The 14,809-nt window shown below is 46.2% G+C and overlaps 1 protein-coding gene across 6 annotated transcripts in view; it reads right to left on the bottom strand.

The window, feature by feature from the left end:
• The window catches only part of BRD4 (bromodomain containing 4), a 1,320,550-nt gene that overhangs the window by 113,270 nt on the left and 1,192,471 nt on the right, over positions 1-14,809 (bottom strand). For all 6 annotated transcript variants that reach the window (XM_086960824.1, XM_086960816.1, XM_086960841.1 and 3 more), the window contains one exon: positions 8,579-8,709. In XM_086960824.1, the coding sequence (XP_086816950.1) occupies positions 8,579-8,709 (131 nt within the window). The remainder of the gene's footprint in view (positions 1-8,578; positions 8,710-14,809) is intronic.

Genomic DNA, 14,809 nt, shown 5'->3' with positions numbered 1-14,809 from the left:
CTTACTACAAACCGACGGCTAGGAACTCATTACTCCAATTCGGAAGCTTCCACCCTCGTCCACTCAGGGAAAACCTGCCCTTCGGGCAATTTTTACGCATCAGGCGTAATTGCAGCACCAGACATGATTACAACAAACAGGCCAGTGATCTAGCCAAGAAATTACAACAACGTGGCTACCCAAAACGAATTATTGAAAACACCAAAAAACGTGCAAAAAAAACAAAACCGAGAGGCCCTATTGGAGACACCAGATAGACCGAAAGATACCCCCCCACTCACTTGTGTCCCAGCCTATAACAGCATTTCCACCCAAGTTCCTAAGATAATCAGAAAGAACTGGAGGATCTTGAATACCGGAAACCGCAAATGGGAACAACCTCTTTATGCCTACAAGAAATCCAGCAGCATAAGGGATACACTAGTGGCCACACGACCTAAGAAAAGTGAACCTACCACATCCCCCACAATGCACACCACATGGTGGCTACCCAGAGTCACAGGTCACTACCCCTGCGGTGACTGCAGCGTCTGTCATCTCACTCAGCACAGCAAGACCCTAGACCTGGAACCAGGGAGAACATGGCACCAATTGAAACATACCAATTGCAATTCGGCAAATCTTATATATCTAATTGTATGTCCATGCCAATTGAGATACGTGGGAATGACCACCAGGTAAGTACGTACACGTATCACGGAACACTGAAGCACTATCCGGTGTAAAAAAACTAACAGCAAACTCATGGACCATTTCCTCCAAACAGGGCACACACCTAATGACATACAGTGGACAGTAATTGAGCAAATACCTGTCCAACCGATAGACAATGGGAAAAATCTATTACTGAAGGAACAACTCTGGATTTACAGATTATCCACTCACCTTGAAGGCCTCAATGACAATATTCCGTGGAATAGCCTAAACAAGTGACAGGATGCCTATTGATAACGAGACTTTGACCGAGTGGGCACCCCTTGGTACCTCAGACACCCGGCCAGTACACGCTGTATCACCAGTACTTGGCCTTATGATAGCCACACATGACTAGCACCTCAGGTGGCATCACTCACCCCCCCCCTACAAAACTGTAGCTAATACAATACATCATGAGGAGGCAATCATGGGCCGTTACGCGCTTACCAGCGTACACGCGCCTGTAATGGCCCAACATTGCGGATGCCATACTCCGGCACAGGACATCCACCAGCAAGCCCACGCATCCTTGCCTAGATAGCACCACACATCTGTTTACAATTTTATATGGTCTGCCAAACCTTCTTGGTAAAATACAGCATGTAGTGACAACCCCTCTTTCATCACCATGCGCTTATCAACACACGCGCCTTTTATTGGCCCAACCATATTCATACCCTAACATTATGGACGCCACATTCAGACTCGCTGGCAAGTCCAAGTGTATTGACGTCTACGCATAATTTTGCCCAGACAGCACCAGGCATCCATTTTACCACCACTCATATTTTTTTTGGTATATCACTCTGAATATTAGTGAAGACCCCTTGCTGTTTATAACAAAACCTTTAAAATAGTATGGAAAATGTCCCGAACTCTTTTACCATCATAGTTCTGGTGCAGTAGGGCTCGAGAGTATGTCTTCTATGTTTCCTTTACAGACGCTGCTCACATTGAGACACGCCCACTAGGAGCGCACCAATCACAGCTGAGGAAACGCTACTCACACAAGCCCCACCCAGCTTCTAACGAGCAAATCCTGCATCCAGCACTGGGTATTTAACATGCCGGCCACGGGAGCTCAGTTCCTACGGATCCCTCGGCCGGACGACAGGTGTTTCAGCGGGTCAGGAGACCATAGCAAGTAAGTGGGAAGGTTTTGCCAAGCTCGCAGTACAGCAGCCAGTTGCGCTGCCTCTGGCTGTGACTGTGCGAGCAAGACATTACCGCTCGTAGCACTTAGCCACAACTACTCATACCCTTTTTTTCTTCTCTTTTAACTTTTAAGAGTGCATAGAGTCCCGACCTACCGGCAAGAGATCCTGGGAGTTTGTCCCCTATAGATAGGAGTAAGCACAACATTACCAACACAAGTGCATCTTTCTCTCGCCGCAATTTCACCATAATATGCTGCATTTAGCTATTAGCACTATTACAGCATATTTCACAAAACCGTTATTTACCACAAGTGCCGGACACCCGTGCCTTATTCGCTCACTTTTAGGCACAAGGCGCCCTGCCACGATACATGTGGTTTAACAATTTGCGTGTTTTAAACAATATGTGTTTTTTCTGTTTGTCCTGTCCTTCCTTTTCCTTACAGGTACGAACTGAGAGGAAACACCTCTCACACATAGAGCACTTTAGCGTGTGCCACACATTCAGGGTACTGAATCATATATATCCCTGTAAATACACCCACACATAAAAGGTCCTGATGAAAGCCAGTTTAAATAGAAGGCCTGGCTGAAACTAGTCGACCACACTGGACGTGGGAGACCATAAGTCTACCCCTACACGTCCTTAGCCTTTGTTTTTATTTTCTGCCTCGGGCCCACCAATAAACTTACTGCTTTGGGACCCCAAGGACAGCATTTTAAACCTCAGGCCACACATCAGCACAGCACACTCACGTTCCAAAAACCCGCTCCGCAGTAGCCTGGCATCGCAGCACACCTGAGGCGCACTCAGTGCCTCGGGTGGGGCCCGATGATGAATCATGCCACCAACTAGGCTGGTGGATGCGGGCCTTCCTAACAAACCAAATGGTTTCCCATACTAAACACATAGTACGCAAACACTACCCTAATAGCTAGTTCTTGTTGTTTACTCATTTAACCCCAGGGGATACGAATTAGCTGTTCTAGTTCCTCTCTCTCTTTTTGATTGCAAGAAGACACGGCATAGAACCAGTAAAAGAGGTAGCCCTAAAGTGAATGCAACCTAAGATCAGGGAATGCAAGGGGACAAAGGACAAAGTCCAGACCCAAAACCAAATGGAAGAGCAGATATAGCGTGCATGCTCATCGGTATTAACACATACAGCAAAAAGAAGCACCCACCAATCCGAGGAAACTACCCTGAGAAACAGAATATGAAAAAAAGGAACCACCAATGAGAGAGAAAAAGAGAGTAATGAGTGCTGAAGAGCATCGCTAGGAAAACAACAAGAATGGTAAAAAAAAGTGCTCTTAAACAGAGAACCTCGAAAGTACAGAAAACACCCTCCGGAAAAAAGCAATGGCGACGCTCACTGAAGAGAAGGAAGGAAACAACAAGTACAACCAAGAATGTTGAACTAGGTTACCAAGAAGGATGGAGGTAAGATGCAGCGATATACATAGTACAGAAGATCAGACTACCATATGTGCAAACACACAAGTATCTGAAGTAAAAGACATCCACAAGAGATGGGTACATGTATGCAGATGCAGCCTAGGATAAATGCATATAAGGAAAATTATGCTTATACAACCATAGAAATCCCTGTAGAGACACAAGTCATCCAGGGTACAGCAAAAGTATATCTACTCCTGCGAAGGTAACCCTTGTTAACCACCAGCGAAAGGGAAAACGAGAAGTAGAGCAATGATATATACTCCAAGACCAGCAGGGCCGGCTTTAACACTGGTGGCGCCCTGTTTGATAATGTTTGTCCCCCCCTTCCCCGTGCCCGGCCACCTCTGCCACCGATTCCCTTACTAGCACCCTTTAACAGTGCCCCTCAAGCCTTCATAACCACTGTCTCTCAGATTAATTTAGTTTTATAGCAACTCTCATACCATACACACATTACACAGAGACAATTTTTTTTGGTGTCCTCTTCCAGCTATCTTTCTTGCTGGTATAGCTCTCCCCTCCGCTATGAGAAAGGGTATGCCTTCCCAAGCAGAGAATAATTCTGTTTATGTGCTCCTCTACCTCCTACAAAAACAGAGAAGAAAGGAAGCTGGGAACTCCAGCATATAAAGCTTAATCATTGGACCTATTTTGTTTTTGTTTCCAGTTAACATAAGGAGCCGATACCCTCTCCAGGCTTTTGACATTGCTAGCAATATAAGCCTGGCTCATATACTTAATACTTCTGAGGCAGTCAGTTATAAGTGGAGAATTTTCAGTTTTTCCACAGCTTACATATCTTGCGTCTTGCCAAAAGGATCACATATAAGACACATTTTGTTATATTGTAGAACGCGCGTAAACTTGCTTCTGGATGTAGCATAAAGAATATGAGTTGGGGGTTACCTATATTTGTTGTTCGATCACTTCTCTAATGAAATTGAATACCGATATCCAAAAAGAGGCAATTTTCGGACACTGCATAAACATATGCACATCTGAGAGCGTACACTTCGGGCAACCATATACTTTCCCAGTTACTCTTGAAAGTTTAGCTGGAGACCAGTATACCCTATGGGTGGTAAACACAGGAGTTCTCTTAAGTGAGGCAGGTTTCACCGCTGAATAAAGAATGGAAAAGGATACTTGCCACATTTGCTTCTGATCTCCGTCCAGTTCTGCCTCTTCCCATATGCTGGATATACCCGACAGACTCTTATCGTCTACCGCCAAAAAGGCCCAATACCAAATTGAAACCTCTTTCCTTATTGGTCCAATTCTCAACGCCTGTTCCAACCAGGGATCATACTCTTCTTCACACTACTCTTGAGTGGCCCACCATGCTCGCAATGGATAATATTTAAACCTTGTTAGATGACCCTTGGTGCAATATTTTACCACCTCCCAGTCCACTTAGTTGGATCCTGTTGTAAGGTCGCTCTAGAGAACTAGACCCGCAGTTTTTAAGGGTTGACTGATCTGGTCTATCAGACAAACTGGGGTACACGGGGAACCCAAAATAGGTGCCGCAGAGGTATAGTACGGTATACCAAACCTTCTCCTGGAATATACCCAAGCTCTTAGGGCCGTTTTTAAAACCTTCAGCCTGACCTTTTAAAAAAAATATTTTGGGTCCCCATATTTGAACAGAAAATAAGACAGCCCAAATCCTCCCAGCATTGCCTTAAAGAGTCTCCCAATTGGTGAGCTAACTCGTCTATTTGCTAACAAACGAAAATTCTTTACATGAAAAGCATAACTATAGATAAGCAAGTCCGGTAGAGCTAATACCCCCACCCTTCTTCTCAACTTTTTCCATGCGATCCTGGGTCTCTTCGACGCCCAAATAAAGCGACCAATTTTTGCCTGCTGTTTAGCTATATCCCCCCTCAAAAAGATAAATGGTATAGTGTTAAAGAGGAAAGTGACTTTGGGGAGAATGATCATGTTAATAAGATTAACTCTGCCATTGATATTTAATGGTAGATTAACCCATCTTATCAAAAGACTTCTGACTTACTGACACACTTTTTTCCAATTGGCTCTTACCCCCCAGCTACTACTTCCTTGATTCCAATCCATAATTTGACTATCTTCAAGGAGGATTTCTGGGCTTCTTCCAAATCAACGACCCTTATCTTCAGATATGTGCGTTAATTTAGCCGCCTCCTTGGAATGAAGCCTCACTGTTCAGGGTGTACAATGCCCTTGATTACCTGTGCAACTCTTGAAGCTAATATTCCTGAAAAAATCTTATAGTCCGTATTCAAGAGTGATATTGGCCTGTACGAGTCTGCCCTGGCTGGGTCTTTACTAAGGGTGGGCGTAGTTTGCGAAGTAGCGTTACGCGAAGCTACGCGAAGTGCATTTCGCACTACACGAACTTCACGTAGCACTACGCGAGCTGCGTAGTAGCATGTTCGCACTGTGCAAGATGCCGTTTTCAATGATTGCACAGTGCGGACAAGCATCCGGCACTGTGAAATCATTGAAAACGGCATCTTGCACAGTGCGAGCTGTAGTTTTCTGCTGCTCGAGTAGATTATTACTCGAGCCGCAGCTTTCTCAACGCGAACTGGTAGTTTCTCATTGAGAGCGGTCGCGAGCATGCGCAACCACTCACAATGAGAAACCTTACCTTCCCGCGTTAAGAATCTCGCCGGGATGTCATTTTGCTTGCTCGCGGTCGCGAACATGACGTTCAGGACCGCGAACAAGCAAAAAATGAGCGCTGATCTACGCTACGCTGCAATACGCGTGTTCGCACTGTGCTACGTGCAGCTCGCGTAGTGCGAAGTTGCGCAAACTTCGCAAACTTCGCAAACTCCGCGAGCGTAGCGCTTTGCCTAGGGTTAGTCTTTACCAGGTTTCAATATGAGGACCACAGTTGCCTCTGACCAGGATGCCGGGACTTTTTCACCCCTCAAGTATATTGCATTGAAAACTTCATTCAAGGGGGAGATTAACTTCTCAATAACCCCTTTATAGAGCTCTGCTGGGAGGCCATCCAGGCCGGCTGCCTTCCCAGCACTGATTTTTTTACATTGTGTCCTGATCTCCTCCTCATTAATTTCCGCCTCTAGTGTGTCCCTTTACTCCCTTGTCAGATTTGGCAGATCTGACTCCCTTAGCCAGGCCTTTCTGGGATGTAAATCTTCTCTATATACATTACTCATGTGCCTCCAAACTTCCCCTCTGATATCTGCATTTGTTTTAAAGAGCTCCCTGGTTTCTGCATTCATCAGGATTGGAATTGAGTTTCTCCTTTGTTTAGTCGTGTAAGCACTTTTTTTTCCATTAGGGGCTTTGGAAATGGCGGTGCATATTAATATTTTTGCATCGCGCTTTCACCTAAAATGAAAGTGCAATGCAAATATAAACAAGCATCTGCCTTTGCGCAATGGCGACAGCTCGTCCGTGTTGTACTTGTTCTTCGTTTGTTGATACTTCCGTCTGCTATATGAAAACGCATAAATAAATAAATGGGTCTGTGTTTTACTCATCAGCTGTGTTGGTGGTGCGCAAAGAGGGTCAGGAAAAATAGAGAGGGGGTGCAGGCCCTATTTCACCTGAGACGTCCCTATCGGTCCATTTTTTGTCTGTTGTTCTGTTTCTGTTCTCGGTGCCTCCCTGTGGGTCGATGCCCTCTCACGGTCTCTCTCACAGACAGGCGTACACTCTCTCTGCTTCCTGTTACCTTTATGCTCCATAGTCTTCTTCTTCGGAGGAAGCTGTGGTTGAAAAATGTCCTGCCTTTTTCTCTTTTGAACCTTGCCAGATAAGTGTTCATCCACTTGAATTTTTTTGACCAGCAGTTCTTGGGGGTTTTCAAAAGCATTGCCCTCCACATTCGAATTGGTTGTGGTATGGATTTTCCTGGGTTCCATGTCCTTATCAGTCTCTTTTTTGTTTCTATGTTCTTGTGGCGCGTGAAGTGAACTGTAGTTGCAGTTGCCTTCTACGTCAATGGTTTATTCTGTGTTTAGGTGTGGCAGGAGTCTGACGATGTATGAAGCGCTGATACCGTACGTTTACTCAGCTCCAACGGTTTTGAAGTTGTCATGGGCTGCGCAGACATCAATGACTTAGTCTGCACCAAGAACTGCTGCAGCTGTGAGGGTTGTGTCCCCCTCCATGTCTGCTTTCATGGCCTGGAGCCTGATCCTGTTGCGATAGGATCCTCGTGGAGTTCTGTGGCCAGCGCCAGTTCGCCCAGTTTCTGTTCCTCACGTAGGTCGGAGTCACTGGAATCAAATAGTGTGGACTGCTCCAGATGACGCCACCAGATGCAACGTCCTCTTCTTCCTCGTCGGCGATATGGAAATGATGTTCATCATCTGGTGAGAATTCTGCCGCCATCTTCATGTAAGGAGCTAGGCAGCAAAATGTAGTTTTCTCATTTTTTAAAAGGCAGTGCAGTCCTGTTCGTTGTGCTCTGGCGACATGTAGAGGCTGCAGATGTCGTGTTGACTTGAGCATGCATACTTTGCCCTGCACTGATAGCACTTCCTAAAGATTCTCTCACCTTTTATTACCCCAGCCGAGCATTCTCGGTCATAGGAAGGAGTATACAAGGTGTAGCCGTTGAAGGTTACAGGAAACAAATCCAATGGCTGGCAAAGTTGAGACAGAGTCGGATTTTCGTAACAAGTTGCACAGAGCTCCAGTGCAATCAGTCTAAACCCACTGGTGGAAAAAAATCAATCTAACAATCGAACCGTGGAACATTCGCATTCTCTGAGAGACGTCTCATCATCACGTCCAAGAAAAGTACGTTTCTGAGTCCTACACCTACACCTGATGGCAGGAGTGTGCATAGCATGTTTATCTGTAGTCCGCACCTGACACAAATATAGAGCTGTTGAGAGTCTAAGGTCTCAATCATTCACTTTTCAGAAATGCTCACAGTTTTACACTCTGGACAAAAACATAGAATTCTAGACTTAAGCAATAGAATACAGTATAAGGAAAGGTTATTTGTTTCTAATCTTAACTGTTTATCGCAGACCTATGTATTCAAAGGTATTGTAACAGATTTTTTGATCTGTGCGATCCAAGATATCTGACCTATAGGTGAAGATATTTAAATGCTGAATATTAAAAAATATTTCATAATGAAGCATGCAGATATTCATGTCACATAACTACTGGATTCCTCCTGGCAAAGCATTACAAACTCTAGCAACAGAGAGGTGGTTACTTGTGATGGGATACCTGCTCTGTTGGACAACTCAACTTTTAAATGCAGTTCTGCCTCGGTTACCTTTTTTGGTGCCACAGGAGTTTTTGGTTCTTGTTTTTGCCTCTCCTTCTCCAGATGTCCCTGCGTCGGGGCTATTTGCTCTGGTTGTCTAATTGTAGGCCTTCCTCCTTCCACAGATTTCATCTCTGGCCCTATAAAGCACAGACCAATACTTAAGTATGTGACAGCAACAGTCAAATAACAGGTCACAGTAGCTATGTGGACAATATATTCAAGGAATCTGAGGATGTACATTACATTTCGGAACAGATCCGACACCTCTTAATATACCATGAATGTGTTGCGACTATTATTCGAGCATATATAACATGGCAAGTTAGGAAATGAATTACTATGCAACAAGTGATGTTAAGTATCCTTTTGTATGAAGCTTAATACTGGATGTTGGAAAGTGCTCCAACATCCTCACCCCCAGTTTTTTGCCTGCCATTTGATGTGATTTTGACTGGACGTGCACTGGACTCCTGCTAACCAGGTCTCCAGTGCCAGATCGGTTTCCCCAAACTGTACAATTGTTTAGCCAATTGGCAGTACTTTTAGCACTTTGTGTAAGGCCTTAGTAAATGATACCCCTGGTACCCAGGGCAAGGAGGCTAGAGAGGGTCCTTGAGGGCTGCAGCACAGACTGTCCCACCCTAAGGGGCCCGCACCAAACGCAAATACTGCTACTGCAGGTTGCGTGTAGTAACTTCATGTCTGGCTACCTGAAAGCCATGTGGGCTGAATGTGGGATGACATACGTTTTTTACCACCTCCTATCAGCCACAAACAAATGGTTTAGTTGAGAGATTCATCAAACCCATGAAAAGTAGGATTGATGGACTCCCTGAAAAACTCCACAGGCGCTGGGATGTATTACTATCATCCCTGCTTTTCTCCTACAGAGAGCCTACAAAGAAGTACCACAGAAGAGAGTAGGCTTTTCCCCCTTTGAACTTCTGTTTGGTCACCCTGTAAGGCATGGGTACTCACAAACGTACTCTCGGGGGGCCACATTTACAGTGTGGTTTGTGGCTGAGGGTCGCACCGGAGGGGGCGGGCCTAGAGCCCAAAAAAACAAAAAAAACTGTGACCATGAGGTTGTACACATGTCTCTGCAGTGGACGCCTTCGTCCACTGAGCCACCAGACCTGGCATACACGCATCCCTCTCCCTGTCCCCGTCTCCCTCTCCCTCACTGTCTGTCTCCCTCGGTCTCGCTCACTGTCTGTCTCCCTCTCTGTCTGTCTCCATCCCTCTGTCTGTCTATCTCCCTCCCTCACTCACTCTCTATCTCTCGTCCCTCCCTCTCTCAATCTGTCTCCCTCTTTCACTCTGTCTTCCTCTTTCACCCTCTGTCTCCGTCTTTCACCCTCTGTCTCCGTCTTTCACCCTCTGTCTCCGTCTTTCACCCTCTGTCTCCGTCTTTCACCCTCTGTCTCCGTCTTTCACCCTCTGTCTCCCTCTTTCACCCTCTGTCTCCCTCTTTCAGCCTCTGTCTCCCTCTTTTAGCCTCTGTCTCCCTCTTTTAGGCTCTGTCTCCCTCTTTTAGCCTCTGTCTCCCTCCCTCTTTCTCTGTCTCCCTCCCTCTTTCTCTGTCTCCCTCCCTCCCTGTCTCCCTCCCTCCCTCTGTCTCCCTCCGTCCCTCTGTCTCACTCCGTCCCTCTGTCTCCCTCCGTCCCTCTGTCTCCCTCCGTCCCTCTGTCTCCCTCCCTCTCTATCTCCCTCCCTCTCTATCTCCCTCCCTCCCTCTCTGTCTCCCTCCCTCCCTGTCTCCCTCCCTCCCTGTCTCCCTCCCTCCCTGTCTCCCTCCCTCTCTGTCTGTCTGTCTCCCTCCCTCACCCTGTCTCCCTCCCTCATCCTGCCTCCCTCATCCTGTCTCCCTCCCTCCCTCATCCTGTCTCCCTCCCTCATCCTGTCTCCCTCCCTCATCCTGTCTCCCTCCCTCATCCTGTCTCCCTCCCTCATCCGGTCTCCCTCCCTCATCCGGTCTCCCTCTCTCTCTCCCTCCCACCCTCTCCCTGTCTACCTTCCGCTTTCTCTGTCTCCCTCCCTCTCTCTCTCTCTCTCTCTCTCTCTCTCTCTAGGTCTCCCTCCCTCTTTCACCCTGTCTCCCTCCCTCCCTCCCTCTTTCAACCTGTCTCCCTCTCTCCCTCTCCCTCTTTCACCCTCTGTCTCCCACCCTCTTTCACCCTCCCTCTCCCTCCTTCTGTCTCCCTCACTCTCCCTCCCTCTTTCACCCTATGTCTCCCTCACTCTGTCTCCTTCCTCTTTCACCTCTCACTGTCTCCTCCCTCTTTCACCCTCTGTTTCCCTCACTCTCTTTCACCCTCTGTCTCCCTCCCTCTTTCACCCTCTCTGTCTCCCTCTTTCACCCTCTGTTTCACACCCTCTCTGTCTCCCTCTTTCACCCTGTCTCCCTCTCTCTGTCGCCCTCTTTCACCCTGTCTCTGTCGATCTCCATCTTTCACCCTGTCTCCCTCTCTATCTACCTCCCTATGTCTCTCTCTTTCATCCTCTGTCTCCTTCATTCTCCCTCCCTCTTTCACCCTCTGTCTCCCTCCCTATGTCTCCCTCTTTCACCCTCCGTCTCCCTCTCTCTCTGTCTCCCTCCCTCTTTCACCCTCTCTCTCCCTCTGTCTCCCTCCCTCTGTCTGCCTCCCTATTTCACCCTCCGTCTCCCTCCCTCTACCACCATCTGTCACCTCACCCTCGTGTGTGGCAGCCGGGCTGAGACAGCTTCCCGGGCACACACACAGCCCCACCCGAGTACTTCACTGGTCTTTAAAAGACCATTTATTTGTTAATGAGGCATTGTTGTATTTGCAGCTCCACTCTATCACTAGAATCGCCCGACCCCCACAGAGCAGAGTCTCTCAGAGTCGCGCTGCCGCAGGGGTGTTTGCTGACACTGTTTAAAACCAGATGCTGATGTACCATTTTGTTTCTTTCTCTAATGCACATATTTATAAACTTTGAAAAAGATTCTATCAAAAAGGGAATGAAAGTCCTGGTTTTAACTTAACATGCTCAACACTTTGCGAACCAAAGGTAGTAAATCAATCAATCACTAATCTTATAAAGCGCAAATACTCACCCATAAGTAATTGCAGTCTTCTCAAACATTACGGTAAACTCTCTAAGTAGCTTTGCAAACCCTTAGCTAAGAAGTTAATTCTAAACTTTTAGCAGCAGTATGTGATTGTTCCAATAAGCAGCAGCCGTGATAAAATGGTGGCACCATTGTATGCCATTCATTTTTTATCACTGAAAAGTTACACCAAGGTAAGTCCCCTCCCACCCTTTGCCTGGTGTCCTGTCAGAGTACAGAGATAGCTCTGTTTCTGCAAGGGGGTTAAGCGTCTATTTAGGAACTTCTTTGTCAATAAGGCTGGATCACTTATTGTCTCCAGAAGACAGCATCCATAAAGCTGCATTACTGCATGGAAAAATGCAGGAAAGCCGAGTATCTTGGCAATTCGGAGATAAATGTTTGCTATGCAAGGTGACTGGCCAGGATGCCTTATTTCATGAATGACCAGAGGAGGCCTGAAGTGACTCCAGGTAAATGAAAATATCCAACCTCACTGAAACTACAGTTTGAAAAGGTTTGATGCCACTTATGCACCCTGAGCCCAAATACACAGTTGTACATCCTGCAAGAGTTGTGTGTGTGTCTGGATGTGTGTTTGCATCTCGTATGAGAGTATATGTGTGTGTGGTTGTAACACCTATAACGGGGAAACACAGCACAGTTGTATGTGGTTGAAAATCCTATGAGTGTGTGTTTGGTTGTAACTCATAAGAGAACATGGTTGTGTGGTTGGTTGTAACTCTTGTAAGAGAGAGACAGAGTGTGTGTGATTGTTACTCATATGATGGAGTTTTGCAGGTGTATATGGTAGAACCTCTTTGAGAGTGTGTCTGCATGTGGTTGTACCACCTATGAGAGTGTGGGTTGTACCACCAAGGAGAGGGTGTTTGTGTGGTAGTACCTACTATAAGAGTGTGCATGTGTTTGTAACACATATTCCAGAGATAGTGTTAATGTGTGCATGCTTGTAAATCCTATGTATGTGTGTGTGTGTTGTACCCTGAAAACGAGTGAGGATGTCTTGTGGGGGTGATTGTAACTCCTCTAAGAAAGAGAGAGTTTGTGTGTGTCGTTGTAACTCATACAAGAGAGTTTTCGAGTGGTCCCTGCATGACTTCTGTGCTCTGCCTACTCGCCTCTGTAAAAGGAAGTAGGGCTTCTACACTGCACTGCGTGTGAGCGTCCGTACTCAGGCACCCTGTTCAAACAAATCCTTCTCCGCCACTCTCCAGACATGTCACAAACAGAGATAATGTCGTCTTCTGGGTGTTCATCGCTATTTGTGGCTTGAAGCCGGTTAGGTTATAAGAAAACAAAAGCAGCACACCAAATCCGATTGGAAACACTTTACATTTGGCCCCACTGTTTCTTTCTTATATCTACTTGGACTAGATTCGGGCTGTTTGTTGCCTCGCATGTACAACCATGGGACCAAATGACATCCAGCTAAAAAGGCCATCACAATTATTCGGCTGTTGTTATTACTCTTAAACCTAAGAATGTTCATGCACTGCTATCCCTATCCAGAGTTTCTTTCCCAAAGCTGATGAACAAGGCCTTAACCCATTCTCTACACCAGTCAAGATGCACGAGGCATCTTTAGTTTGCAAAAAGCGAGGGAAAATGGGAAAACGAAAATTATCAAACAAATAAGTCCTCCAATCTGCATAAACAGTGGCGTGGGGAGTACCAACCATAAATTGATGACACTGAAGGCAAAGGCGTAATCGCTGGAATATCAAAACAAGAAGGAATATATAACCAACAGCCTTCACACTGCAGCACTGAGTTAAACCCTGCCTGCCTACACCCTAGGGAGCAGTTTGTCAGGAGCTCAAAACCAGAAAATATCGCTGCAGCCCCTCATCCTTCCGAGGTCGATAAATAATTATCCACAAATAGGGTAAATGTAACATCGATTGTTTATAGCGCTAAAAGACATTTTGTAGGGAAAAAATACCATTTAGTTCAAGTTGTAACGAGTAGAAATTGTGATTTCTTCAACAGCTGGGAAACAGAACTACACAGGCGAGATCTCGATGGACTGTCCCAATGTATTTCTTTTTAATGCGGCATTGTGCCAGCACACTGCTTTTCCAACTGGCACTAGGCTTAAGTAGCTAGAGAAGCGTGGCAGGCGCACAAATGCTCAATTACCAACAGGCACACAAGTCGATGTTGCACAGTGAGCATACTGCACCATATCGTTATGTATTCTCAGTCGTCCAATAGATTTGGACAAGCGATTATTTCGTGCAATCTAGGCGCTACTTTTCTTATACACTATATAGAAAAAAAATCCATATATTAAAGGGGGTCTTTGAGCGGTGGCTCGTGGCTCGTGAAATCACATTAATAAATCCTTCAGTACATTGCATTCCATTAATCTCTTGCAGTACACTGCAAGCAGCAGATTTAAACAGCGGCAAGATGTTCTGCAATTAGGCTGCTACTAAATTACTTCTTTCAGTGTACACGACACCGACATTAGAGGCCCTTTTAATGGATTATGATTTATGAACGATCAGAGTTTAATGTGGGGCCTCTAGGCTCACGACCGAGAGCAGAGGAGAGCTGGTAATGTGTGGAGATCTGGGTCGCAATCGTGTCCGATTAGGAGCTCAATCTCATGCGGCTTTATCGAACAATTTGCTAAAGGAGAAAATAGAATAATTGACTGATATTTAACACTTTGACCAGGTCTGTGAGCCTGTGCTGTCCTGATAATGGACAAGAAACAAGCCTCAACCGCTCTTAAAAGAGCAGAGCCTTTCACGCAGGATCCTGCCGATGGTATGCTGAAACAAGTTCAAAATGTGTCTTTGTTAAAAACCCAATCAAACCGAACGAAAACTATCCAGGTTGTGTCTGCGCAGTGACGCCCTCGGTAAAATGGAATGAACTGCGTCATCACTGCTAGTGAAAGCAAATGTGCGCTACCCAGGCGCTTCTTGCAGCCTGTAAACAAGTAATAAGAAAACGAGCGACAGGGGAGGGGGGGGGGGCGGCGAATGTGTGGTGTGTGTCTGTGTGTGTGCTCGTGTGTGTGCTTGTGTCTCTCTGTGTGTGTGTGTCTGTGTGCGCGTGCGTGTGAGAAAGCAGGGGGAGGCGGTCTTAGAGGCGCGAGCAACTGGAGGCTTCCAACGAGCGAAAGTGAA

The sequence above is a fragment of the Lissotriton vulgaris genome, chromosome 1_1 (genome assembly GCF_964263255.1).
Source record: "Lissotriton vulgaris chromosome 1_1, aLisVul1.2, whole genome shotgun sequence".
NCBI lineage: Eukaryota > Metazoa > Chordata > Amphibia > Caudata > Salamandridae > Lissotriton > Lissotriton vulgaris.
The sequence above is the reverse complement of the archived record's forward strand: the minus strand, read 5'-3'. Positions and strand labels throughout refer to the sequence as shown.